Below are 27,374 nucleotides of genomic sequence, written 5' to 3'. Positions count from 1 at the left end.
TTGCTGGGGTAAACCATGGAGCTCTGGAACACTTAGGCTGTATTAGTCGTTTTGGAGCATGACGATCAAGGCACTCATGGAAAACAGAGTTGAAGCTTTGAAGCATTGTATTAACATTGAGAGAGTTGCACACATTTTTCCAATCAATGCTCAATAAGTCATCTTGGAAAGTTTCACCATTGAAACACGCATTACTTCTAATAACCAGAGGAGGCTGAGATTTTTTGGTAACATTAAATTTATAAGTTGCCATAATTTTATCATGGGCCGACATAAATGGAACTGGAGATTGACTAAAAGAAGAGACTTTATCTCGTGAGTCAACAATGAAAAGATCGAGGAGCGTGTGGCTGTTCTCAGTATGATGAGTGGCATTCAACGGTAGAAGGTAAAGATCATTGTAATATATAAAATTATGCAAGAATGTGCTCTAATAGGTATCGCGGAACAAGTCTACATTGAAATCACCAACAATTATAATATTTTTAAACGTTGGGCTAAATTTGGAAAATACATTTTCAATATCTGACATATGCCCAACTTTTGGAGGTCGGTAGATAATGAATAATAGAAGTTTAGAAAAAGTTACCCCGCTATTTCGATGACCAGGAACTCGGGTCGTTTCTCGTAGACCTGAGGCGATGTATCCAGGACCTTTGAGTGCAGCCTTTGGAGTATAAAGGCACCGACTCCACCACCAACTTTGTTAATCCTATCGTGACGGATGAGGTGATAGTTGTCCAGTCCCACCATATCGTCAGAAATGCTAGGCTTCAACCACGTTTCAGTCAAGCAAATGATATCAGCTGGATTACATGTGAAGTGGTTTCGAAACTCGTCAATATGACCCATCAGGGCCATGAAGAAGCAGTAACTAGACACGTCAATCGACTTCTTTCACTGTCTTTTATTTTTATCATTTACTTTCGTTTCCTGCAAACATATGAAATGCATACAGCCTAAGATCGTGTACATGAAATTACTTAATAGCCATTAAGTTATATCCCTTTCTCCCATTTTAACATCGAGAAAATTAAAAGCAATCTTGTCGCGAGCGGTAAACATAGCCGGAATTCGAACACATGAATCACAGGTAAGCAAGGAGGGCTTTGCCGAGGTGCCATAGGCGTATTGCGATGGACTATAGTGGGGAAATGATGAGATACATAATTACAAGAAATCAAATAGAGTTCACAGTTAATCTCCTTCACGACGGCATACTTTATCAACAATCGTCCAGATTTAGCTCTGAATTGTCACCTTTATACATTACGTACCAGTGGATTACTGAAAATACGGTAGAAGAGGCAGATGATCCCGCGTTAAAGGAGTAGACAAAAAATACGAAAAATTCAACTTCGAAAAACATTTGTGGACTGTATTGTAAATTAAACTTAAACGCACAAGTTGACACGACAAAGGCTTAGAGCGACACTCTGCACTTCCTGGTTACCATTAAACTAGACAAACAAAACGCAAGCGAAAAGTTCGCTACATCCAATGGCAGGAAAAGGACCGTAATACAAACATCCAAGTGCCAGCAGCACAAATATTAAAAGTTCCGCAAAGTGACAAAGCAGAAGATAAATTTATAATTGAGCATATCGTAAAGAACACATCTTGTTTGCTAGAATGATATCGAGGGAGGTTGTAATTGGTGTTCATTATCTTTTTATATCTTCCCTGAACGCCGAAAATCTCTTTCAGGACGAAAGCCGTAGCGTAGGAAACTTAAGTCTCGACATCGGAAATGTCATTTGGATGATACTAACCGTATTTCAATTCCATATTCTTCACTGCGCCAGAATGGAACGAAAAATGGTCACTGGCACCTGGGCTGTGATAGCTATGTGCATTTTCCTCCAGGCAGGCAACGTAAGTCCAGCCAATATTCTGGCACCGTTCGCGGTGGCCAGCAGGAGTCACACCAACATCTTTAGCACCATCACGTCGGAGCTCGCAAGGAAAGGACACAGTTTCACGGTGATCACCAGCCACCCAACAGAACCACCGACTGACAACTTCCGACAAATCGACACTTACCCTGTCGTAGGGCACAGAATGGACAAGTTCAACGTCAACACGAAATTAGGGTTTCAAGATCTGTTACAACTGGTGAAGGAGCTGACTTCGGGAGTTTGCAAAGACGTCATGCAGATGGACGAGGTGAAATCGCTGGTGAAACCCGATGCAGGAACGAAATTCGACCTCGTTCTGGTCACGAATTTCTTCGCAGAGTGCTTCTACGGATTTGCACACATTTATAATGCACCGATAGTGGTTTTGTCACCAGCTGGCCCAATGTCCAGTACATACAGTGCAGTCGGGAATGTTGTACTGCCATCGTTTTACACCGAGCCAGGCTTGGGGTACAGTGATCGGATGACTTTGGCACAAAGAATATTAAACAGGCTTACTCAAGTGCCGTACGCTTTGTATTACAAGTATAAGATCCAAGCGGACGTTGAGAAAGAAATGCGCGTGGCATTTGGAGAAGATATCCCAACGATATCCCAGCTGGAAGAACATGTCAGCCTCGTCGTTCTCAACAATCACTTTTCCCTGAACGAACCACGCCAAACTGTACCGTGTCTCATAGAAGCAGGGGGACTGCACATAAAACTACCAAAAGAACTACCCAAGGTAAGTTTCTCTCTGTTACCTCCTTTTGGTGATTTCCCCCTGTTTGATGGCATCCAACCGTCGTCTCCTTGGTTTATAGTGAAGGATCTTGAGGTTGAAACGGCACCGGTGTTTTTCTACCAGCAGAAGTTTGACTAAATGGGATGTTTTATCGCTGTTAAAACCGGAATTCACTTTACTGAGTAACTGGCCGCTTAGTACAGAGTGACCAGGTCAACGCAAAAGGCATGAATCAATAAAAAATGATTTCATTAGTTTTGAAATTGATAATGTCCAAAATCATGAAAATTCTGTTCCCAACTAAAGCTGGAAAAAGTAAATACCTACAATACCGGATTTTCGATTGACTTAGCAATATAACGGGGAGGAAAACCCTTCGGTTTTTACCCACCGAAGGTTTGGCTGAGAGCGAGGTAAATAAATATACGAACCAACGTGAACTTTGTGACTTCACCTTTTAGGGATACAACCAAGAATTTTGAAATTCATGAGACGATATCTTTATATCCTGTGCGTGCTAACGCTCATCAAATTGTGAGCAAGCGTAACCCGCAAACAACCTAAAATTACGGGCGAAGCATCGTATTTAATTGAAATTTAACCACCTGCATTGTATTATTGGTTGCGATTATTATTATCCAGGTGGTTGGTTGCATTATTCATGTGTGCATACAAACTTAACTATCACCATGTGTATTAGCAATGAGATATCGAATTGAGATATCGATCTGTATAATTAATGCGATATGAGCAATCTTGACCGTCGATGTGAGAATGGTCACGTAAGCATTTGTTGTGCCTAAAATGAATTCTACCCAGTATACCACTAAAGAACGTGACTGAGCGTTTATTTCCACTACATGCAGGCACGCAGTGTTACTGACCTCTTACATGAACTCAGATGGGAATATTTGTCAGACCATAGATTAAGTGAGACCGTAGAAAACTAGTCTAAATCCATAATATAAACCCAAGAGCAGTTTATTTTTCGACGAAGTTACCCATATCTCACGATTGCCAACATACTACAGTAGATCAGAGCATAAAAATAAAATAAGAGATGTGGACTGTAGAATATATATATTCAAAATATCGTTTTTTCCACGATAGATTAGAGAATATAGCGGTAGAGTTAAGACTTAATAATAGGTTTGTTGACTTTTACATCTACATTTACTTAATACCCAGAGAGCCAACTCTAGGGTGTTTGGCAGGGGGTGATCAATCTCCTACATGCAACCTGCAATTAGATTCCCACATGCACTTCACACGGTCCAAAAAACGTCACGCATACTAATAAATTATACTACCTCATGCTGTTAAAAATAATAATAAAATTCAGAAACATGCATTAAGTTATACATAAGTTAGTAGGCTACACTAAAAGTCATCTAATATATTTGTGAGTTCTAACGCTGACGTTATAATCTCTTATTGATCGTGGAAAAAAGACATTCTGAATCTGTCTGTTCTACAGTCTATCACTCTTATTTACTTTATATGATCTGATCTTCCGTAGTATGTTAGCGTTCGTAAGATATTGTTAACTTCGTTAGAAAAGACACTGCTTTTGAATTTATCTAAAAGGTTTTGTCTATTTTTCAATCTACGGTCTGAGAGAGATTCCCAACCGAGTTTATTTAAAAGGTCAGTTACACTAACAAGATTATCGCAACGACTTTTTACGTACCTGGCAGCTCTTCCTTTCACGCGTTCTAACTCTGTTGTAGGGTAGCCTACGAGCTTATCTGATCCTTAATGCACACTTCTGAATTTCTCAGTAATTCTAACTGCATGTTTAGCATTTTTTAGCTTCATAGGAAAATTTCCTTCATGAGTAGTTGGCAATTTTTGCCTTTGCATAAATGTGGAAGTATTTTTTGTTATTACCCGTAACATTTTTTAGTGTATGTCGTGCATGAGGTAATCTTCTTGCATGTTCCATGCTGGTGATAGATCACCCCTTGCCAAACACCCTAGAGGTAGCTCGAAGGATATCATGTAGATGTAGATGCAGGCTATTGGGGACTTCAAGGGCTTCATCTACATCTAAATACTACCCCGGAAGCCGCCTAAAAGGCGTGTAGCAGGGGGTGTTAGGACACCAGCCATTTACACATAAAAAGGAAATACTATAATTAAATTACGACAAGCATTTATTAAAGTCCTTAATGGTTCGGGGGAAAAACAAATTCCTATATATATCCATCCGGCAAAACATCTCTCTTAACTTATCGCTTCTTCCGGATCTGGAAATATAAAGGGGCTCTAATATTATGTACTCCGTTTCACTCTTAAAGATACCCATTCTCAATTTTTCAAACAATCTAAGCCTCCGAGTCTACAGCGACTCCCAGAGTTCCCCCAGAAAGTTTTCCCTAGTAGCGACCATCAGCACGACCACTTCCCTGTGATACATCGGCCGAGGAGACACTATCCTCTGACACACCATTTTCGAATACAGTAACTGCTTTCGATACCGTTAGACACCGAATCACGTTAAAGAAAGAAATCCATACTTCATACTCCTGCAGCACGAGAAAATTTGGTGATAAAAAGATGGAAAGATTCTGATCATGAAACTGAGGAATGAAAATCACAGAGATTAGTATCAGCATTAATATCTTTGTGAACAAAAAATGCTTGATTAGACAGACTGCCGGACCTCGCGCAGGTATAATAAGTGCAGTTATCTATGGGAAAGATGATTACAAATTTCAGAACTATGCAAAAAATTACAGCTTATTTAAGAGAAGTCATGGTCTTTCGTTGCGAGCGAATTGACTACGCATTTTTGAATTGACCTCTACATCTAATTGTAAGAGGTGCCATGCAATCCAGCACCAGGGTGTGCGATATAATGTGATGGCACAACAGGAATGCAGCACTCATCCTAGCCTTAATCAGAAACGCACACCAGAAACTAAGACTAGGAAGACGAACATGATACCATGAAAATGTAACTACTCCTTAGTAATAGAAAAACGAAAAGTTACCATAGTAAGTGATTTATGCATGATTTATAACATACCACCACAAAATTCAAGCACATAATTATTATATCCAATTTTTATGAGTACTTAACTGCACACGCGAGGGTTATTTTATCCAGTCTGAGTCAAACTATCCTAAAGCAAAAAACTGTCGCAAGTTGTAGGTACGGTACATAATTATTATAGTATTCTACCGATTTAGGTAGGTTTCCATGGAGGATTCAAGAAGCGATCTTGGAGCCTCCCTTTCCTTCCAGCACTGCCTTCTTGTACGGTCCATGTGCGGAAAAAAAGACTCAAAAATATGTCGGTTCTGCAGTACATTTCCTCAATCTTATCCAAGTTATTGTTATGACCATAATAATTAGCCTCTCAAAACATCTTGAATATTAAACTAAAAGTATTCTTCTTGAGATTTCCGCAAAAGGCTTAATCTAAATATTTGCCTTCGATCGGTTAGACTCTCCCAATTTCTAATTAACTTAGTTACACTACTATGTTTATCGTAAAATCTATTCGCTGCGTAAATTTCAATACAAAAATTACTGGTATGAGTAAAAGAAATTCCCTGTTCCTTTATGTGCGGCATAGTTATAATCATAACCGAAGATTACTGGTAACATATAAAACTTTATCCTACAGCTATGACCTCAAATAATTTCCTCTTTCAGGATCTCAAGGATTTCCTTGACGACGCCGGAGAAAATGGCGTCATTTACTTCAGTCTCGGTTCCATATTGAAGAGCACCGCTTTTCCCAACGAAACCAGAGACGAATTAATGACAGCTTTCTCCAAAATTAAGCAGCGAGTCCTTTGGAAGTGGGGGGAGAACAGTCCATTCCAGGACAACCGGGAAACGTACGGCTTGAGAAATGGCTACCTCAGCAAGACGTCCTGGGTGATTATCCTAACTTTACCACATGATAACCATTCATCCACTCTAACATTCAGGCAATGTGACAGACAATGAGAGAAGGCAACAAGAGGAAATAATCATTATAAGAGCAACAAGGCAGGGAGAACAATGAGTGACTATCTAACGACAAAGATTCAAAATTCAGGTATGGTAGGTATTTGGAGGAGGCGACCGACAGCTGAGGTCATTTGCGCCATGAGGGAAGGGTGTGGAAGGAAGAAACCTGGCGTCGGCATTAGCCTGCTCTTAACGAAAGGCGCCAAGGGGACCACGGCTTAACGTCCCATCCGACGGACGGAGTGTTGCGCTTGAAATGTCCTCCACACAACATTCAAGCAAGGATCGGGCAGTCTCTGAAAATTCTCTGCCACTGCCGGGATTTGAACCCGAGCCCGCCGGGTGGGAAGCCAACACTGTAGCTACCACACCGACCCAATTCCCCATAAAATTCTATATCTCATTTTTCATTTCGGGTATTCCATTATAAGGTCTCTTGATTAAATGAATTTTCCTTACACCACTTCCATTTTCACATAAAGCCTCCCGGGGATACTATGAATAACCGTCATCATCAGGCGTAAATTATTATGCATTTATCTTATAATTGTACCCTAGTTATGTAGCGCCCAGCCTCTTACTATGTAGCGGCTCCCAGCCTAATTCCTCTAACATCTGTGAAACGCTTTCTGTACGCCCGTAAGAGTTTTTGACAAATCGCGCAGCTTCCCTCCATATTTTATTAATTTCACGGATTCCATGTGCTCACTGCATATTCAAGGTGTAGCCGGACGAGTGCGAATTAGAACCTCTATTTTACTTTTTCATTCGAAAAATCATCCCTTAACACGCTTGATAAATATAATCGTCTACAATACATCAATAACTTCCTATCTACACATTTTAGGTTTGTAGCGTGTCAGTCTGCTTGCATTTTGCGCAGTCGCAATTCAGGATTAATCGATATTCGTAGCAAGTGCTACAGGGATGGGGTTTGGTGCGTTAGACGCAGAATCTCTGCACGCAAAACTTTAGACTTGGTCCCAGCGCTGTAGATCGACAATGCATAAAGTTGCGGGCAAAAAACGCGCGAAAACGGACCAAAAACAGCCTGACCACGAAACAGGAGGCAAACAGTGGCGAGCCATAATTATTTTCTGTCTCCCCACTGCAATGTCACTCCTTTGCAAATCTCTAGCAACCAGCAATCGTTGAAACACAATGAAGGGCAACAATACCACAACGATAGGTGACCAGGCAACAACCGGCAGCGCAGTAGAGTCAACCTGGCTGTGAAAATAGGCAGGTTGACATTGCTGGTTCGCCATCAACCCTTTTGGAGAAATTAAATTTCAAGACTTTTCATTTCAAAAATTTAAAAATAATCTTCTCAATCATAATTATTGTGGCAGTCAAATATTTCGCCGTTAAACTTCACAGCAAAAAATAGCAATGTAGTTTCAATCCTTCCTGAATACAGCGTAAAATTTATACATTTTTCATGTTACTTAGAAAGCAACTTTGGGTTGTAATGGGTTAAGCATCAAAGAATCCTCATTTTATAAATTTTCTTTCAGCTCACCCAAACGTTAGGTTGTTCATCACCCATGGCGGACTCCTGAGTTTCCAAGAAGCGGCCCATAGAGGAGTACCGCTCATCGGGATCACTTACTTCGGGGATCAGGACATGAATATGAACAGAGTAGTGCAGCTTCAGGTGGGAGTGAAGGTTGACTCACAAAATATCACCGCAACCAACGTTCTCAACGCCATTAATGAAGTATTGGGGAATCCTGGGTGAGTATATTTCACGCTGATACATATCGGAAAGTTAAAAAAAATAAATATTGCATAAAATGATATTTTAAAAGTTACCCGCGGCGCTATACAAAATTAATAAGATATAAATTTCCACTCATTAAGTTTTTATAGAGCTTCCATTTTCAAGATTACTCGATGTACCTACTTAAAACATTCCATCTTTTTTCCTAATTTTCATTTAAAAAAGGGAACTTACAGATTTAATATCGCGATTGATGCTAAGATGCTAATATTCAATGTTTTCGGGGAAAAAGCTCAATTATGCAAAAAACATTTTATGACAAGTTATTTTAGTCGAAGGTTATTAAAGTCTTCGACCTAAGTGGCTCTTATAATAATGTGCCATAATTCCTTTCAAAATTTTCCAGTCAAATGGCTGGAAAGTGGTTAGTAATACTGTGTCTAAAAAAAGCTTTGAAACCTTATTTTACTACTTTACTGGGAGAAATCATAAACTAAAAGTATATTTTAACTAAGTATTAAAGAGCTTTTCGTGCTTCTTTTTCAAAAATAATAGTTCGAAAAGCGGGCGGCAGATAGAGGAATGGTAAAATACCGGTTTCTATAAGAGAGATTTAGTGCTTTTCCGGCGAATAGACCTCGTGAAGAGTTCTCGGGATCGCCACCGGGTCAGGAACTGCATAGCCGCCGACGTTTCTATATCCGACTCAGAGTTGGACATGGAAACATCTGCAGCAATACGTTTCCTGGCCCGATGACGATCTCGAGAACTCTTCACGGAAACCGGTTTCTTTGTCATTCAAACACTATTAAAATAGAAAATAAAAATTGGAGAACTCTTGGAGGAATTTATTTCCTTCGAGAACTAAGGCTAATTTTTGTTTAACATGTCTTTCACAGTTATTCCCAGAATATGAAGAAACTCAGCTCTATCGTGAAGGATCAGAAGGACGATCCTCTGGAGAGGGCCATATACTGGATAGAATACGTACTGAGACACGATGGTGCTAAGCACCTGAAGCCAGCCGCTTTCTACCTCAGATGGTACCAGATCTATATGCTCGACGTCATCTTCCTAATCATTGTTCTGCCCAGCTTAATTCTAACATCAACCGGTCTGCTTGCTTTAAAAATATTTCGCAGGAGGTGTAAAAACAGAGAGAAAGATGTGACTTCGACCAAGAAAACTGAATGATTCTAATAATTTATCACTCCACTATCATAAATTAATTTTTATTTTATTGCTCTCATTTATTTTCTCAATTTCCTTTGCAACAAAAATTTATACCATGCCTAAAATTTTTTTGTGCAAATAGCTTGAGTTATTGTTACACAGAGTTTAGAAAAATAGTGGCACTGAATTTTAATTCTGAATACATACTTGATGCCCTTTTGGAAACAAAATTACTAGGTACTGATGCTTAGACTGAAAACACACCATTTTTAAAACCATAGAAACTTTAAGCCAAGCGCTGCCACTGGCCTTGAGTTTGCCCTTTTGCCGGATGCTTGGGACAACTCATGACTTAGTATGCTTTGACTGCATTTGCCCTTGATCAGAGCAACCGGCAACTGGAAAAAACTGAGGCGCTTGGCTCAAAGTTTCTGTGCCTTTAAAGTGCTACGTTTTTGACCTAAACATCATCAGTAATTTTTGTTTCTAATGGCATCAGCTATCGAGGGTTATAATTTCGTGACACAATTTTTATCCACCCTGTATATATCTCCGCAGGTGACTTGTAGAGTTCAAGGTAATAAGAAATTTGATCAATCTACGTTTTCATGATAATCAAAAAACGTGGCTGCGAATGCAAATGAAATCGAGCTCCTTAATTATGGTTTCCCAGTACAACGGTTAAAGTTAGTGTCTTCTCTTCTGATTCGAGCTAGGCTTTTTGTTTTCTTTTAACTCAAAAGCAATCTCTTTGTCGTCAATGTCTTTTCCATATTCAAAATAATTTTTCAGTTCCCTTTCTGGATATGCTAATACTGTTACTTTATCCACAATTTGCAGCATTCTACTTCGTAACTGTGGGTGTGGATGTTCACTCTGAGAAGTTCATTTCCGATGTCATCGATTGCCTTCTTGATTTAAGCATTGAAAATTACAGGGAAAGAGCCCACCCAATCCCTTCCTTATTCTCGCTACTTCGAAACTAGGTCTACATTTCATCACATCCTCTTGGTTGGTACGACTAATATTAATTCAAACCTTGAGTCGGTACCCCATTATATCAACATCAGTTTATTTTCTCTACTATGGTTTACCAATTAATGCGTGCTTGGAAGGAGCTAACACCATCCGCATTAATTGCGCGAGTCTGAGAGTGTTTTTCTTTCTTATCATTAAATTGGATATCGTAGTGCAAATTATTTAGAATTCATTCACTCCCACATTAGCTCTTCTTGTGGCTAACAGAATTAAGTATATAAAGATGTAAACCTATGAGATTCAAATGCTTATCTCGAGTTGAGGAGTTATTGGCTTTGTGTGGTGGCTGATGTGCTGGCTTCACACCCGATGGACCCGAGTTCAAATCCCAGATTCCTACCAAAAGCAACACAACGTCCGTCGGATGGGACGTTAAGCCGCAGTCCCCTTGGAGCCTTACGTTAACAGGGGACTAATTCTGACGCCAGGTTTCTCTCAGCCCTTCCTTCCATACCCTTCCCTCGTGGCGCAAATGACGTCAGCTTCAGGCAGGCAGGCTTCAGGCAGACGTCAGCTGTCGGTAACCTCCTCGAAATACTGGTCGCTGGTGATTACCTACCCATCTTAATCGGTAGTAAAAATACAAAACACGCTTTTCCCAAAAACAGCCTAAAATACGCTAAAAAGTAAAAAAAAAACTTTTTATCACTCGGAGAATTAAGGTAGTTACTGATTAGGTTTCTAAGAACTGTGAGTAGATAAACTGATAAGTGAGTAAGGATTGGATAACAATAATATATCTAAACCTAATTAGTATCCAAGCTTAATTCTTAGAATGATGAAAAGCTTATTTTTTACTTTTTATTGCATTTCATGATATTTTTGAAAAGGATGTTTTTCATGTTTTTTTTCCATTTCATTTTCATTTCCTACTTTTAAGAAGCAAATTGTGTAATGGATTAAACCAGAGCTGTTTAAACGACGATGGTTAACAGAGCTGTTGAGCTGCCAAAATATTTATAACTACCGTCATATATTGAGAAAATGTGAAACTACTTTTCCATATGGAAATTTAGTTAATTAATGGAAAAATATTTCAAACGTTTGTTTATTGAATACTGTATTGTCATCAGAAGCAAGCAAGATCGCAGAATTTCAAGCTGATCCAACGATGGCCGGTGGGATAAAAATCAATTGCAAGATTCTACCAATGGAACAGACAGACAACGCAAGTTAACAAAAAGCGCGCATAAAACTCCAATTTCAATCAACAATAATTTAGTTGCCCCCCTCAAATACTACAACATCGAGCTGAGTTCAAGTCGAATTCATTCGAAAAAAAGACAATCTACAGAATGAAACAATAGATGAGTACCTACACCTATTCTACAATAACTCGTGACCTATTTTGAGTCCAGTGGACAATTTTATAGAGTTGGCATCACTGCGCGCAGACTTTTCTCCTCCTATTCCCTACTCGTGACCCCTTCCAACAGTGCCTGTGATTGGCATGAACCGACCGATGCAATTCATTGCCAAGTGCTCTCTTCGCAGTGCAGGCTCTGAGGGCTATCGTGGAAGACGCGGAAAGATGTGAACTATCGTCGACAGAGAACTCCAGAGGATTTTGCCACCATTGTCCCTCAGTTCATGCGTTCAAAACTATCATCTTGGATCGAAAAGGTAAGAAACACACGAGGTTTGCTCTTAAAATTACGGGAACTAAAATTTTTAAATTTCTCGCGAGTTTGGAGATTCCGATTGTCAATTATTTTTCATTATGTTGTTATACATGTCCCTAAAGCATGTTAAAATTTCAGCTGTATTCATTGTTTAGGTTGCCTATGGCAGCCGCCAGCATAGGTAACAGTAACGTGTTTTTATTATCTCGGCGATTTTCCGCTCACACTTCTTTACCTATCTGTGAATTTTTGGCCATGAACAATAATGTAACAATACCCCGACCTCCATATTAGCCAAACAAGGCTCCGCGTGATTTTTTTCTATTTACAAAAGTAAAGAGAACCTTAACGGGTCGTAGCTCTACAAACACAGTTGGCATTAAAAGAAATCGCCGAGAAAGCTAAAGGCTATCCCCAAGGTCAAGTTTGAGAAGTTTTTCGGGTATAGGAAGAAGCGCTGGCATAAGTAATTAATATCTAACGAGGCGACAGGCGACTAAGGCGAGAACAATAATTTAGACGAATAAATATTTTTTCATAAAAATAAAACTCCCTTTAATTTCTGAACACACCTGGTGTCTTTGATCATTTATATTTCCCGTATTGTGATATGATCATGAATATTCTCTGACGAAGAGATCTCGATTTCAAGCAATTTTGCTATTATCGCGGTAATGATAAATTTTATTTATCTAAGGACAGTAAATGAAATCGAATAAAATAGCGAACAAAAAATCAAATAGCTACTGACAAAAATCGATCTGGAAGATGAAGCATTTAGCCGAACCACTTCACGTCAATAGAAAAACATCCATAATAAAGGCCAATTTTATAAAAAAATAGCTGTAAATAAATTCAGCACTTATGTTTTTCTTTTGAATCATCTAAATCTTTTCAGATTTGGGGAGATTTTAGCTCGTTTTGAATTCATCAAAATGATACTAATCATCGTCGAATCGCTGCATTTCTTTATACATTCTTTAAATGGTAATGAGTCGCACAGAAATGATAAAAATCATTGTATATTCGCTGCAATAGCTTCATATGCATTTTTAAATGGTAATGCGTCATATGAAAGTTAGGGATTGGGGTAAAGTTGACATATTTTTACAATGAATGGTTACATTTTAAAGATAAGGCAAAAGAGGATAACCATACGGTAGACGGTGGAAAAACCCGACGTAAGCTTTAATGCACTGGTCGGTGTTAATACTGACCCAAAGGGGAGTTATATATCTTTTGACTATTACAGATCTAGAGATCAGTTTCGTTTCCTGTTATGTTTAAATATATTTTGTAATGAGAACCTTGCGGTCCACCTGCTTCATGAGGCGGGTAATGGAGGACAGTGATCAACACCACAAACCTCAAGAAGGGATATTGGAAAAGAGTCTTCTCAAATATGATCCTTCTCAAATATGAACCAACATAAGTCGAAACTAAATGATAAATTTGCATTAATTAATTGATTTTATCAACTCCAGCAAAAACGAAATACGACCGCGACAGGACTCGAACCTGCAATCTTCGGATCCGAAGTCCGACGCCTTATCCATTAGGCCACGCGGTCCCTACAACTCTTTCTCCATTTTTCCCTAGCAGTGGTAAAGGACCCACAAACATCGATTAAATTACCGCCGGGGTGCAAGGATTAAAACCTATGAATAAAGCAGTGTCTAAAGGAAATTCAGAAATTGAATTTTTGGCTGTCAAATAGAGGTTAGGGGGACATACAAAGGTTCTTCTGATGATTGGATCGTACTCATTAAGTATCGTACTCATTGGATCGTATGTATTGGATCGATCGATTGGATCGTATTCATCAAGTGGTATTCATTCCACCATGGCGATACTCACGAAGAACAAGAAGAAGTCCCAAGTGGTTGAATTGGAAAATAAAATAGTACCCATTAACTCGTAACCAACTCCTGGAGTTTTACTTGAGACGTAAGAATTGAAATCTATGCCCTTAATACTCTAGTAAAACTAAAAGTATTGCCATAATTGTATGATTTTAGAGACACAAAGGGAACTAGTGAAGATATCCCTGATAAAAATAAACTCCTCCATTAAGGAGAGGTTTACCCTCCATTGAGGGTACAGGAAGGATAGGTGTACCCTTCCTGTACCCTTCAGCAAGGGTACACGAAGGGTATTTTAGAACATTGGTGGGTACGCCCTCTCCTTCCTGGAGGGTACGGAAAGGGTTTGGCCAGCCTCGATGAAGGGTACAGGAAGGATAAGTGTACCCTTCCTGTACCCTGCAGCAAGGGTACAGGAAGGATAGGTGTACCCTTCCTGTACCCTTCACCAAGGGTACACGAAGGGTATTTTAGAACATTGGTGGGTACGCCCTCTCCTTCCTGGAGGGTACGGGAAGGGTTTGGCCAGCCTCAATGAAGGGTACAGGAAGGGTAGGATAAAATAAAAACTAAAAATCCATTAATTAACATAAAAATTTAAAAAATCGCTAATAAACTAAATTAAACGAAAGGGGATGAGTTGCAACAGTGATTTCTAAAGTTATAGGGCATAAAAAAATTAACCTTCACGTTGTCTTCAACCCAGGACCTACATATTACAGGATCACGATCTGGAGATTTAACAACCTCGGCTATCGAGGTACTTGACAGAAGTAGTTTCTCAATAGAACTTATACTACAAAATCTTAAGATGAGAATCGCACCCGGGCCTATGTGGAAGAAAGCTGTGACTTTTTTCTACCACACCTATTTCGTTTCAGAAAATAAGATCGGCATTCTAATACTGAACATCACTCTAGCGATGTCTCATAGTCAGCCACACAAATAGGTTACATCCTAAAACGTGAATGGAAGAACTTCTAAATGAGCTTTTTTCACACAATTACAGAAACTATTGTGTACAGTGGCGTAGTCAGGAATTTCGTTTGGGGGGGGTCCAAAACCAGGTGGGAAAAGTTTTGAAAAACAGGATAGTAAGTATTGGAATTCAACTTATTCAAACACTTTTCATAATCGAAAAAACTTCAATAGTCAAAGAAATATTTTTAAATTAATTATTTTTCAATATTTTGATTTCTATTATGAAGGAAAATGATTGTGTTTTTATACTTCGGGGGGGGCGGAGGGTCCGAACCCTCCGGACCCCACCCCTGGATACGCCACTGAATATGTATATTATTGTTTTCCTTAAGGAAATTTTAAAGATTAGTTGTGTAGCCCGTCTATCTTTGCTTTCAAAGACTGCTTACGTTCTTGTACGGAACTCAATACTCTTTAGCAGGTGAAAGTAGCTAAGGAGACTCTTTCAGGATATGTTTTCTTCAGTTATAAATGCTAAGTCCCAAGGAAGGGTAAACGAAGGATTTTTCTCTCCATCCCTTACCCTTAATGGTGGGTAGAGGAAGGGTACACGGATGGTAAGGGAAGGAGTTCCAAGGAAGGGTACACGAAGGATTTTTCTCTCCTTCCCTTACCCTTAATGGTGGGTAGAGGAAGGGTACGCGGATGGTAAGGGAAGGAGTTCCAAGGAAGGGTACACGAAGGATTTTTCTCTCCTTCCCTTACCCTTAATGGTGGGTAGGGCGTGGGTTGTGCAAGGGTAACTACCCACCATGAAGGATGCCACCCTTCCTGTACCCACCATGGTGGAGTTTATTTTTGTCAGGGATTGAATAAACTAAAATAACTTTGTTTTATTACACACTTTATTTTAAATTGTACGACCCGGGTTTCAACATCTAGTGTTATCATCAGGTGATACCCGGGTTTCAACATTTAGTATTACCAGATAATAACACTAGATGTTGAAACCCGGGTCGTGCTATTTAAAATATAGTGTGGAATAAAACAAACTTATTTTATTTTATTCAATAATGAAGCAATTCCACAAAATAAAGCCTGAGACCGTGTCTTATATAGGAACTAGTAAAGGGATCAACTGTTACAATCGTAAAGAAATATAACGATAAGCAAAATATAAGCTAAATTAACCATTCTTCTAATAAGCTAAATGCACAATTTATTTTTTAACCCCTTTTAAGACCCTTATACATCAGGCCGTACGCTGCAGAATATTGATATTTAAAATTTGATTTTCTGATGAAAGGTAGCAAATTAATGCCCTAAAAGTTGAAAGGGAATATCGCATCGGAATCGCGTAAAACGTTACGTACGTAAATTGAAAAGAAGCTCTAATGAAGGAAAAATGGTTATTTATAACATTTTTCGGCACCTAAGGTCAATATTTAAAATTAGACAATTGGGCAACTAGGCGGTTTAATCGAAAAGCAATGTGACTGTAGCCGAAGATGAGGTGGAGAAAACGGCAACGAAATATTTTAACGAACTTATAGTCGAAGACAACGAAGCAATAAATGAAATCGTATCTTTTAAAGATACTTTCAAAGACAGGTTCCGTAAACCGGAGGATGTCTTAAACTTGTAAATAATAAAAAATGACGAACGAAAGGGCGTAAAGATAATGATGAAAATAATTCAGAAGACTCAAAATCTAATCAAATCAAGACCACACGTTGTAACATATTTAATGCGGAATACTGAATAATTTGATATCACTGATATAAGTTGCAGAAATGGACACAAAGTACTGGCGAAGCTTAAAGGCCCTCACCTTGCTGTACACCCTCGCACACATCACAGCCGTCGATGGAGCTAACATCCTGGCGATCTTCACTTTCGTTGGAAGCAGCCACAACGCGATGTACACCACCGTGACCAAAGAACTCGCCCGACGTGGCCATCATTTGACAGTGGTCACTTCCAGAACGATAGAATCACCTCCGGCCAACTATCACCAGATAGACGTCCAGGATGTGGTCGCCCACAATTTCAAGTTCACCGATTCGGCCAAGAAGGCAGGGCTTCTGGATATGGTGATGGAACTCAGGGCGTCTCGGGAGAAAGTATGTCGGGGACTGAAGCAGAAGCAAGAGGTTAAAGCCCTGACTAAACCAAGAGCCGGAAACCGATTCGACCTCATCCTGCTGAGCAATTTCTTCAACGAGTGCTTATATCCCTTCGCTCGCATCCATAATGCACCCATTGTCCTCATATCTCCCGCTGGACCGATGCCCTCAACTTACAGTGCTGTCGGCAACGTGGTTCTCCCGTCGTACTACGTCGATCCATTCATCGGTCAAAGCGACCGGATGAACTTGAAGGAGAGGGTTTTGAACACGCTGGTGACCATGGCGATCTCAATCTTCTACAAGTACGACATCCAGTCGGCTATGGAGTCCGATATGCGTTGGGCGTTCGGAGAGGACACGCCATCCATATCGGAGCTGGAGGAGTACGTCAGTTTGGGGATTATTAACCATCACTTTTCCCTCAATCAAGCTCGTCAAACGGTGCCGGGTCTAATTGAAGCAGGAGGGCTACATATCAAACCGCCAAAAGAGCTACCAAAGGTGAGGATAGCTAAAATAGCAACCATATCGATGGCTAAGTTCTAACAGCACGTATCTCAATTTCGGCCTGTTTGAGACAGGCATCTTATACAAAGCGTAATAACATAAAAAAATAAAATACAAGCACAAAACAACTATGTGTTTGTTAATGAATGCTTCTTCTTCAATTTTATGAACTTTTGAATTTTAATTTCAGTGTGCAAGTAACAAATATTAATCGTTTTTTTTTTTTGCTCTCCTCCTGAAAATCTGCTATTTTTGAGGTACGTGTTGTTAGAACTTAGCCATCGATATGTTACTTGCTAAATAAGCTTATTGTTAACCACTAAATAGTAATTCTTCGACCAATGTAAAAATGAATTTTGAATCGCCTGAAGCTCTATTATCCAATAACCTCTCTGTATTATGCTTAACTTGATGAGGCAATAGTTTTAGCCAAATATTATTACAAAAAGTTAATAATATTCCTCACCATTAACGTCAACATCAATCAATCCTATGTTTGATTTGACGCAGCCCTCCACTCCATTATCTATCGGCTATCTTTTAATTCCTACATAATTCTAATGATAAAGGAAGAGTTACGTTGGATAGGTTATTAAGGATGTAAAAGAGAAGAAATATGTCACTATGAAAAGGCTAGCGGATAGGAGAGCGGAATGGAGAGCTGTATCAAACCAGTCCTAGTCAAAATTAGTGACTTACAGTGATGGTAATTCTTCTGCTTTACATCCTTCATCACCTGCCCCGTGTACTTCACCCAGGGTCTACCTATGTCGTGATTCCCTTTCACCTGTCCTTGAACGATAATTATAATTATTCCATAGTTTCTCATGATGAGGCTGCTTATATTGTTTTGTCTTCGACCTAAGGTTTTTTTAAAAGATTCCTCTTCTCTTCTACTTTTCTGGGAACTCCGCATTTCTCACACGACCTATCCCTTTGGTCTTCATCATTTTTCCATTACACCACATTTCCAAAATTTCCAACCTTGAATTCTATGTTTGCTGTCATCGTCCATGTCTCACTATCATAAAGAAGGATGTTCTACATGTAATTCGGAATATTCTGATTTCTAACTTCAGCCCTTATATCTTCAACACACTGGACTCCTCTTTTTAAGGAATACCCTCTTCGCTTGGGTAATTCTACTGACAATTACGTTTTTTCCCCGCCCATTGTTGGTCACTCGGCTACCCAAGCGACACATTTCCTTCACCTACATAAATTTATGGTTTCCTATTTTCTGAAATGCTTTCGCCTCTTCCCTCCTACTACAGACCAATACTTATTATCCTTGCATATATTTTCAGCTTAAATTAATTACTACTAACACAATTAAACAGCCGTGAGTGTTCGGATAAATCAACAATACAGAACTCGAGAAAACTTGGGAGTCCAGTAGAGACAGATATCTATTCGCACAGAAGTTATGAATTCTACATGGCTGAAAAAGTCCACATCGTCTTCTTATTGAAAACAGCTTCTCCATCAATTCATCTCACGTCTTCAGCCTGAAGCTCAAAATACGCATCTACGTTAAAACCTTGTAGAGTTCGGGAGGTTATCATATTTCACATCAATCATTTCATTAGAAATTACTTTCTGGGTTTTATTTAATATACCATGCAACATGTCACACTAATTTTTGCCTTTTGAGTAAGAATCAAAGACCACTGGACGCCAAGATGAACCAAATATGTATAAGTATGACATTAAAATAAACCATATCATCAACCGACTGTAAGTTGTGAATATTTTATAAGCATGAACAACGAATGTCATTGGTTGCATACTTATAATTACCGAAACTTTATATTATGTTTTCATTAATCTGGTTAAAAGGAATAAAATACGCAATGCTATTGTGATTTAATATTTGGTTTACACTGTTGTTCAAATATTTTATAGGATCTTAAGACCTTCCTAGACGGAGCAAAGGAAGATGGCGTTATTTACTTCAGCCTTGGGACCATCCTGAAGAGCTCAGGTCTCCCGAAACAAACGAGGGATGAATTGATCGCAGCATTCTCCGAAGTTAAACAAAGAGTGCTATGGAAGTGGGACGGAGATGCTCTGTTGCCAGGACAACCAAAAAACGTTCGTCTGGAGAAATGGCTACCACAACAAGATGTACTGGGTGAGTCGGCTAACAAGTAAGAAAAAATTGTTCCGAAAGTATCTTTTACAATGCATCAAACTGATATCCACATCGGTACTAAATGTAAAACAGCAGATTCTGGGGTAGCTAGGCCAGCCCTTAATTCCATTTGGAAAAGCTACGTTTTCGTAGTCTCAAGATGAAGTTAACATGAACGTGCTAAGGTGTTTTATCTTTAAAATTACGCACACCTCTTCCATAGATTTTTTTAAATGAAGTTTTCTTGAAAATAGAGCCAAAATTGAGTTTCAGTGGCTGAAAAATCACGATCTCGATGAAAAATGCCAAAGTAGATTCATTTTCGACCGATGATTTACGTGTCTTTAAGCAAAGGTGGGTGGAGTTGCAAATTGGCTGAAGATGAATTTAGAATAAAATGTCCTGAAATTAGTTACAATAGGAATTAAAGTCTCTGGAATCGATTTTTCGATTGAATAAGCGAACCATTATCGGGGAATAGAATGTGCCTTACCCCGTCCTCGGACAGGGTAAGACACGTTCTCCTCCGCTATGATGGTTACCAAGGCAACCGAAAATCCGGATTCGGAGAAAAATCCAGGTGTTTATTCGGACTGCTTCACGCGACAGCGTTGAACCCTCAGGCAGTAGTCCTTTGACCATTGGACCTAGTGGCAAGAATTCATGATATACTATGCCATTAAAATGAAGTCCGCCAGGAATGAACCTTTACCTTTGACTGTTGACTTGTCGAGTCTGGTTCGGTCTTGGAGAGCAGCTTGGCGCAATGATTCCACAGGGGCGATTGAGCGTTAATTTGTTTTTCACCCTATGATTTTTACCTGATTTAACTCATATCAGTAATTCTTCGTCATCGATTACTTCATATAATGACTCCTGATTAACTTCCATTCCCCGCTGTTTTTATTCAAAACTCAATAATTTTGTGCTAAATTTTGCTGCCACGCATTTAATGCTGAAAACATTCTAAAACGTTTCTTGGCATGAAAAAAATGTTAAGCCCACATCATGAGTGACTACTCGATTGTGATTCGGCGATCGTTCATGACCATTAATTTCACTTTTTCATCGGTTTTTGGTGTGCTGGGGTGTCCGGGGCATTCGTCATCTTCAATGTCTTAAGGCCAAGGGCGTACCCAGGATCATAACTGGGGGGCAAGCCATGGTCTAGGAGGGGAGCTAGCCAAGTTGTGACATTTTAGCATGGAAAAGGTGAATGAAACCAACACTTTAAGAAAATTATAACAGCGCTTTATTAGTTTATGAGATCATTTACTTGAAAATATTGTTTCGTTTTATTTGCACATCTTATACTAATAAATATCATTTTTCGTCGGTTTAAAGAAAATTTGATGAATACTTTCGCTTCAATTCAGTACTGATTTTGCTTAGAGACTTTTGCGATTTTTGCTTCTGGGGATGGGCAGTGTGAACGAAACCCTTGGGGCGTTCTCGCGGGTTACACTCCTGGGGCAGGGTCTATAAGCGCGAGCTTTTCACCCCTGCACCCAGAAGGGGGAGGACGGGAAGGAGAAGGGAAGGAGGCGCCGCCGCGATAGGAGCCCGACGACGCCTCCTGGGAGGGGATAGGGAAGGAAGGGAAGGGACGAGGAGTCCCGCATCGTCACAAGGCGGGCAACCCCCTACTAACACCGAAACCAAGCTTACGCAATTAATATGCTACCAATCCAAGTAGATTTTCCTATGAGGAAGAAAAATCTATCGATCGAATCGGTAGATTCTAGGGATGGGTAGCTGCCCCCCCCCCCCCCTTTCCCTTCGCTGGGTACGCCCATGCTTAAGGCCGCTATACTCGGTGAATGATCATGCGAGTAAAATCATTCGCTATGCATAACGAAAAAATTCGCGAATGATGATGGGCATGGGCGACCTTTACGACAAACCTTAGCGGCTGCCTTAGAGACAAAGCAAAGAGTGAATACAGCTGAAACTTTTATAATACTTGAGAGGAATGCATACCAACTTAATAAAAAAATTGACAACTTGATTCTCCAAAAACGCGAAATTTAAAAATTCCCGTCTTTTCTGAACACGTGTCGCATGCAATCTTGCTTTTTCATAACCTGACACCATCTATGACCTACATTACTTTCAGCTCATCCGAACATTAAAGTTTTCATCACCCAAGGAGGACTCCTGAGTTTCCAGGAGGCTGCCAGCCGGGGAGTACCCATCATAGGAATACCATTTTTTGGGGATCAGGCGATAAATATGAAAAGTGTTCTACAACACGGAGTTGGAGTCCAACTAGATGCGCAGAATTTAACGGCACACAACGTTCTCAATGCCATCAATGAAGTATTGGAGAATCCAAAGTAAGTTAATCCTAAAAAAATAACCAAATTTAAATGTTAAATATTCTTTGGCATTATAATGTATCACATTTTTCAATTATAATCACGAAAAACAATTTGCGATACTGATATTTAACAATTCATGCACCTGAACTGGGAATCGAAACCAGATCATTCGATATTTCACCCAGTGTCATGGCTAGAATAGTAAGGGATGTTTAATTTCCCACGGAATAATGAAGGAAGTAAAAAGATTTTAAATACCAACTTGGCAACTTCAGCCCCTATGGGACAGTATTTCTGCTCAGCTTTAAACTACCAGAATTACAATATCAATTATGAAACAGGGACTATAAATATGTGTAGAGTCGACGATAAGTATTTGTGCTTTATTGTACGCTACTGTATTTCCGGATAGCCATTAGTAAAAAAACATGAGATAACCCACGCCTTACCTAGAAAATATAGGCATATTAATATTATGAAGGTTGAACGTTCGTTAAAAAATAATTCTGTCCAAATCAGAAGAAGGTAACAATGGCATTAACTTCAGGCAGGAAAAAAAAACATTTACAAAATTGTCGACCAACCCAAGTATTCTAAACTTTTAAAAGTTTCGTAGTGAAATAACTTAGTGGTGGAAGGGCTGAGTTGAAGAGCTAAAGGTATATTCAAAGGTTCCGATTACCTTCAACCACTCTGTGATGAAGACTGTCGCTTGACAATAATGCAGTTTCTACATGAACAAAGTTAAATATCGTCAAATTAATCAACACCCCTCAATATCGAAGACAATATTCAACTAATTTCTCCTCCAAATTTCCTATTCCGAGGTTATAGCTAAGATACCCAGGGGCGCAGCTAGAAATTAAGGCTGGGGAGGGTTTGGGTGCAACTAATACCGAGGTGTGGGGGGTATGGAATACCCACCAGGAGAAGCGGTAGGTGCGAGATAAATAAATTGCGGAAACGGTTCAAAATGGTGAGTTTTACGGATTTCTGAGGGATATTTTATTAATCCTTTCACTAATCTATTAGTAATATCAATCCAATCGAGTAAAATGGATAAAACTTAAAAACTTCACTGAACTCTGGGGGGGGGGGGGGTTAACCCCAAAACTCCCCCCCTCGCTGCGCCACTGAAGATACCTAAACATGCCAACTGATAAATCCCACACTGGTATGGTTAATTAACAATACTGGACTAAGTTTGTCAAAAAAGGAGTTCTCTATCATCTTCAAGCGCATTGATCGGATTCAGGGTTTTCACTTTCAATACATAATTTTCCTCCACAGATATTCCACAAATATGAAGAGATTGCAGTCAATAGTGAATGACCAGAAGGAGCACCCCTTGGAAAGGACCATTTACTGGATAGAATACGTCGTACGACACAATGGGGCAAAGCACTTGAAGCCAGCTGCCTACTATCTGCATTGGAGTCAGATCTACATGCTAGACGTATTTTTTATTCTTGTTGTGATACCTTGCCTACTTACGCTGACAGCTGTCTATGTTTGCTCTACATTTATCAATAAAATGTGCAGTTGTAGTACCACAAGTGTAACTTCGAATAAAAAGAATCAATAAACCGGTATTTTTGTAATTATTGCTTGAAAAAACGTTTTTCAGATTGCTTGATACATTTGTCAGCACTACTAATATGAGTTTACAATGAGTTAGAAATCAAAGTGGTCAATAAAGATGCTTAAAATATAATTATTTTATGATAACATATATTTTTTTATTGATGAGCTTTCATTGGAGTGCACAGAAAAGTCGGAGTGTTTTTTTTTTAATCCTTCTTAATAAGCCAATATCAGCGCCATTGTCATGAATTTACCACCTTTGAAAGTACTGTAAAATCCAAATACGTAGAAATTAAAAAACGTGGGAAAATAAATATATCCTTATCTCATTCAACAATAACTTTCATTAATTTTTTTACATTCATCATTCCGAAAACAGCACCATTTGGCTTGTGTATCGGAGGATTCAACAAATATCAATGCACGGCCATAAACAGCCATACCCTGGTTTAGGTTAACCTACTAGGCGGGGCTCGAATCCGCGACATTCAGTTCGACAGGCGAGGACTGTACCCCGCCAGCGCCGATGCCAGCAAAAAAAATTCCCGTACCAGGAATCGAACCCGGGCCTCGCGGGTGAGAGCCGGGTATCCTAACCACTAGACAATACGTGACTTACAAAAATGACTGGCACACAAATATTAAACAATTTAGGCTGTAGTCACTAGAAACTAGGAGGCTATTCACTTAGATTTTTTGAGCAATTGAGAACAGATATCTTTAGAAACGACACGGAGAACATCATATTTGAGCCACTCTGTTAGCGGAAACCATAACTTAAGAGAGATATTTGTCCAAACAGGAATTCTGTTCCCAAGTTCAATAACGGCTTTCATTAAAAGCTGGGCGGAGCCTCGTTAGAGCTTTTCCTTGTATTTGTAAATAACTCGATCCCAATACCTAGCACAAGGCGGGAGCATATATTTTTAAATAAATTATCACATTTAAGAATTCATGATCTAAAATATGCGAATTTGGGAAAAAAAAATTATTTAAAAATCCCCATTCCGTGCGACAACGGATAAATGTGCCGGAGGCGACTACAGGGCCTAAATGCAGTTATTTCTAGTTTATTATTTTTTTTGACCGGATGAAAACGTTTTCACGTGTAAAAATGAAATTTTAGAGACGTTGGAGCAAAATTTTCAACCGTTTCCTGGTATATCGATTCTTTTAAACCGAAACCCCCGCCGCATGCCAGTAGCCGTCACATTTTCATGGACGCGTTTCAGGCGAAAAGACGCGAAAATGGGATCTTCAGCCAATTGAAAGCCTGGAAGCCTTCGCGTGAGTTCGCTCGAGAAGCGTCGCCGAAGGTGAAATCTTCCCAATTTTCGACGCAAGAATTTCGTGAAACTCGCCAATATGGCGTAATGCGTTAGTCTTGGTCTCTGTTTATGAATCGGGGAGAAATATACTTAAGTATAAAATCTTAGAGACAACAGATACCGAAACCTCAAATAAAAAGCCTCTGAGTATCTGTTGGAATAGAAGATACGAAGAAATTAAATTTCTGGTGATTCTCAAAAGTTTATGAAAGTTGAAGCTTCAGTAGTAATATCATTGTGTTTTTCAGCAAAAGGTGTGCTGGCCAGTTGAAGTCTCTACATGACAAATATCCCACCATCTACCCGCTGCAAATTGACGCGTGGGTAAGAGTAATTGGCTCCTAGATAAAATAGAAGAATTATACTTATTTGGGTTGTATGATCCAAAAAAGATAATTACAGCACCACTACGGCGGTAGTATTCACGGTCGTTACGATTAATTTGCTTTATTGTCGATTATCTGCTTTAGACAATGGGCGGATGTATAGATTCGCCTACCCATAGGCAGTGGCGGCTCGTGAGTCAAATCATGGGAGGTGCACACACCACCGGGGTCGGGGGGTTAAAATTATTTAATATTTTGTGTATTTTAGTGAGTTTTTAAGGCACTCTAGATACTATTATGACTTACTAATACACAAAAAATTCACTAAGACTAAAGCAATAACAATCACTAACTCGATTAACTCAACTACAACTAGGCCTATTAACACTTTTAAAAATGTACACATAATAAGTCAACTGGTCAACAAAACAAGGTATTCTGCAACAAAGCAACACCAAGATTATACGGCCGCCGGGCGGCGCGGCGATGTCAACTCACTAGATACCTACGTCGCTCTGCGCATGCTCGGACGTTGGTAATATACACAAATTTTACTCCTTACCATGTTCATTGCGTTAAAGTTCTAAATGGTATCATTATGTCTACATGGTTATAGTTAACGACAATGGTGCAGAAAACTGAAGACAGCACATAAGAAATCACTCCAGTAGGCGAGAGGGGAAGAGTTGGACTCAACAAATGCTAGTTTTAGAAACATTTCTTAGTAGCTACCAAATTTTATATTCACGGATTTCTAGGATTACTTTTGGAAACGGCATTTTCAGTTATTCTTCGGAAATTCCGCTTTTTCAGTTCTGCCACGGCAAATCAGTTCGTAAATTCAAAAATAGCAGCCGTTCGGCGTCGTCCTTTATTTATTCACTTTTTAAAAACACATTTCGTTCATGACAAGCTATTCTATTGAACGCATTCAAATGTCATACATACAATTTCCACCACCCCACAGCCGTTTCATCGGCATATCTAGTCCAAAGGCGAGAATGTGAATAAATATGACAGGAAAACCCGGGCATAGCATGTTGTTCCTGCCAGGCGGCTGAGCGAGCTGTCTGCCGTGACGTCACCGCCGAAACGTAAACAGCGAAGTGAGACCACCTTACTTTCTATCACCCTTGAGCAGCCCCCACCACAACCACTCTTCATATAACTGCATGTTGATGGATTGGGACGTTCTGCTCAGTGCCCCGCGGCTACAAATGCGAACTTCTCGCGCTATTTTTGCTTGTTTTCCGGCATTTTCGGTACATGCGATTAAAAAAACACTTTGGTTAATTAGATGTTTAATTATAATTGAATGGGTATTTAATTTTTTTCATTTTTCTAATATTTGGGAGGGGCGACGTCCGAGAGTTCTTATGGGCAAGCCGCCACTGCCCAAAGGTTCGCTTGCATAAGAACAGTTCACGCGAAGAATGACGCGTCACGTCGCGCGCGTGGGCGCCATGAAAACATATCTTTGCCACCTACCGCACCGCGCATTGCTCGATATGAGCGATAATTCTCATTCCCGGGCATCTTACCTCCGACCCCTTGCATACTAGCATATTCGAGCGAAGAGAATAATGACAAGCCGGGAACAATGTAATCCACGCGTAATTTCAATCGCGTCAATGAGCTGGCAAAGTTGGTGGATGAACATAATCTTTCACCGGATCAGATTTACAACATGGACGAGACTGGATTGTTCTGGCGCTGTCTTCCCCGAAATACGTTCGTTTGCCGCGATGAAAAGACTGCGAGCGGAGCGAAAGAATCAATGGAAAGGGTCACCATCGCAGCCTGTTCCAATGCTGCCGGGAGCCATAAATGCAAGCTCATGGTCATCGGTAAAAGTGCAAAACCACGCGTATTTAAGGGTATACACCAGTTTCCTGTGATTTACAGAGCCAATAAGCGAGCTTGGATTACGCAAGAATTATTTAAGGAATGGTTTCATACTAACTTTGTCAAAGAGGTCCGAAAAAATTTCAAGGCTCTTGGACTGCCTGAAAATGCAAAAATTTTATTGTTGTTGGACAACTGCCCTGCTCATCCTCCAGCAGAAACTCTCGTCGAGGAGAATGTTATAGTGTCTT

At 39.7% G+C, this 27,374-nt stretch overlaps 2 protein-coding genes and 1 non-coding gene across 3 annotated transcripts; 2 read left to right on the top strand and 1 right to left on the bottom strand.

Moving 5' to 3' along the window:
• The first annotated feature begins 1,461 nt into the window (after positions 1-1,461).
• On the top strand, positions 1,462-9,549 carry LOC124168428 (UDP-glucosyltransferase 2-like). The gene is made up of 4 exons (XM_046546649.1): positions 1,462-2,643; positions 6,308-6,593; positions 8,128-8,347; positions 9,233-9,549. The coding sequence occupies exons 1-4, from the start codon at positions 1,633-1,635 to the stop codon at positions 9,525-9,527; spliced, it is 1,812 nt and encodes a 603-aa protein (XP_046402605.1). The 5' UTR covers positions 1,462-1,632; the 3' UTR covers positions 9,528-9,549.
• A 2,394-nt stretch (positions 9,550-11,943) lies between these two features.
• Positions 11,944-23,632, top strand: LOC124168292 (UDP-glucosyltransferase 2-like). Its single transcript, XM_046546444.1, has 5 exons — positions 11,944-12,167; positions 16,741-17,579; positions 19,491-19,719; positions 21,836-22,055; positions 23,331-23,632. Exons 2-5 carry the CDS (start codon positions 16,743-16,745, stop codon positions 23,623-23,625), a joined length of 1,581 nt encoding a protein of 526 aa, XP_046402400.1. The 5' UTR covers positions 11,944-12,167; positions 16,741-16,742; the 3' UTR covers positions 23,626-23,632.
• Positions 13,664-13,736, bottom strand: Trnar-ucg. Its single transcript has one exon. It is a non-coding gene; the product is annotated as a tRNA-Arg (tRNA).
• Positions 23,633-27,374: the final 3,742 nt, after the last annotated feature.

The sequence above is a fragment of the Ischnura elegans genome, chromosome 11 (assembly GCF_921293095.1).
Source record: "Ischnura elegans chromosome 11, ioIscEleg1.1, whole genome shotgun sequence".
Classification (NCBI taxonomy): Eukaryota; Metazoa; Arthropoda; class Insecta; order Odonata; family Coenagrionidae; genus Ischnura; species Ischnura elegans.
The sequence above is the reverse complement of the archived record's forward strand: the minus strand, read 5'-3'. Positions and strand labels throughout refer to the sequence as shown.

Coding starts and splice junctions, on each gene's coding strand:
- LOC124168428 (XM_046546649.1), top strand. CDS start 1,633: ATGATATCGAGGGAGGTTGTAATTGGTGTTCATTATCTTTTTATATCT. Junction 2,644..6,307: donor TACCAAAAGAACTACCCAAG/GTAAGTTTCTCT, acceptor TTCCTCTTTCAG/GATCTCAAGGATTTCCTTGA. Junction 8,348..9,232: donor GAAGTATTGGGGAATCCTGG/GTGAGTATATTT, acceptor TGTCTTTCACAG/TTATTCCCAGAATATGAAGA.
- LOC124168292 (XM_046546444.1), top strand. CDS start 16,743: ATGGACACAAAGTACTGGCGAAGCTTAAAGGCCCTCACCTTGCTGTAC. Junction 17,580..19,490: donor CGCCAAAAGAGCTACCAAAG/GTGAGGATAGCT, acceptor AATATTTTATAG/GATCTTAAGACCTTCCTAGA. Junction 22,056..23,330: donor GAAGTATTGGAGAATCCAAA/GTAAGTTAATCC, acceptor TTTCCTCCACAG/ATATTCCACAAATATGAAGA.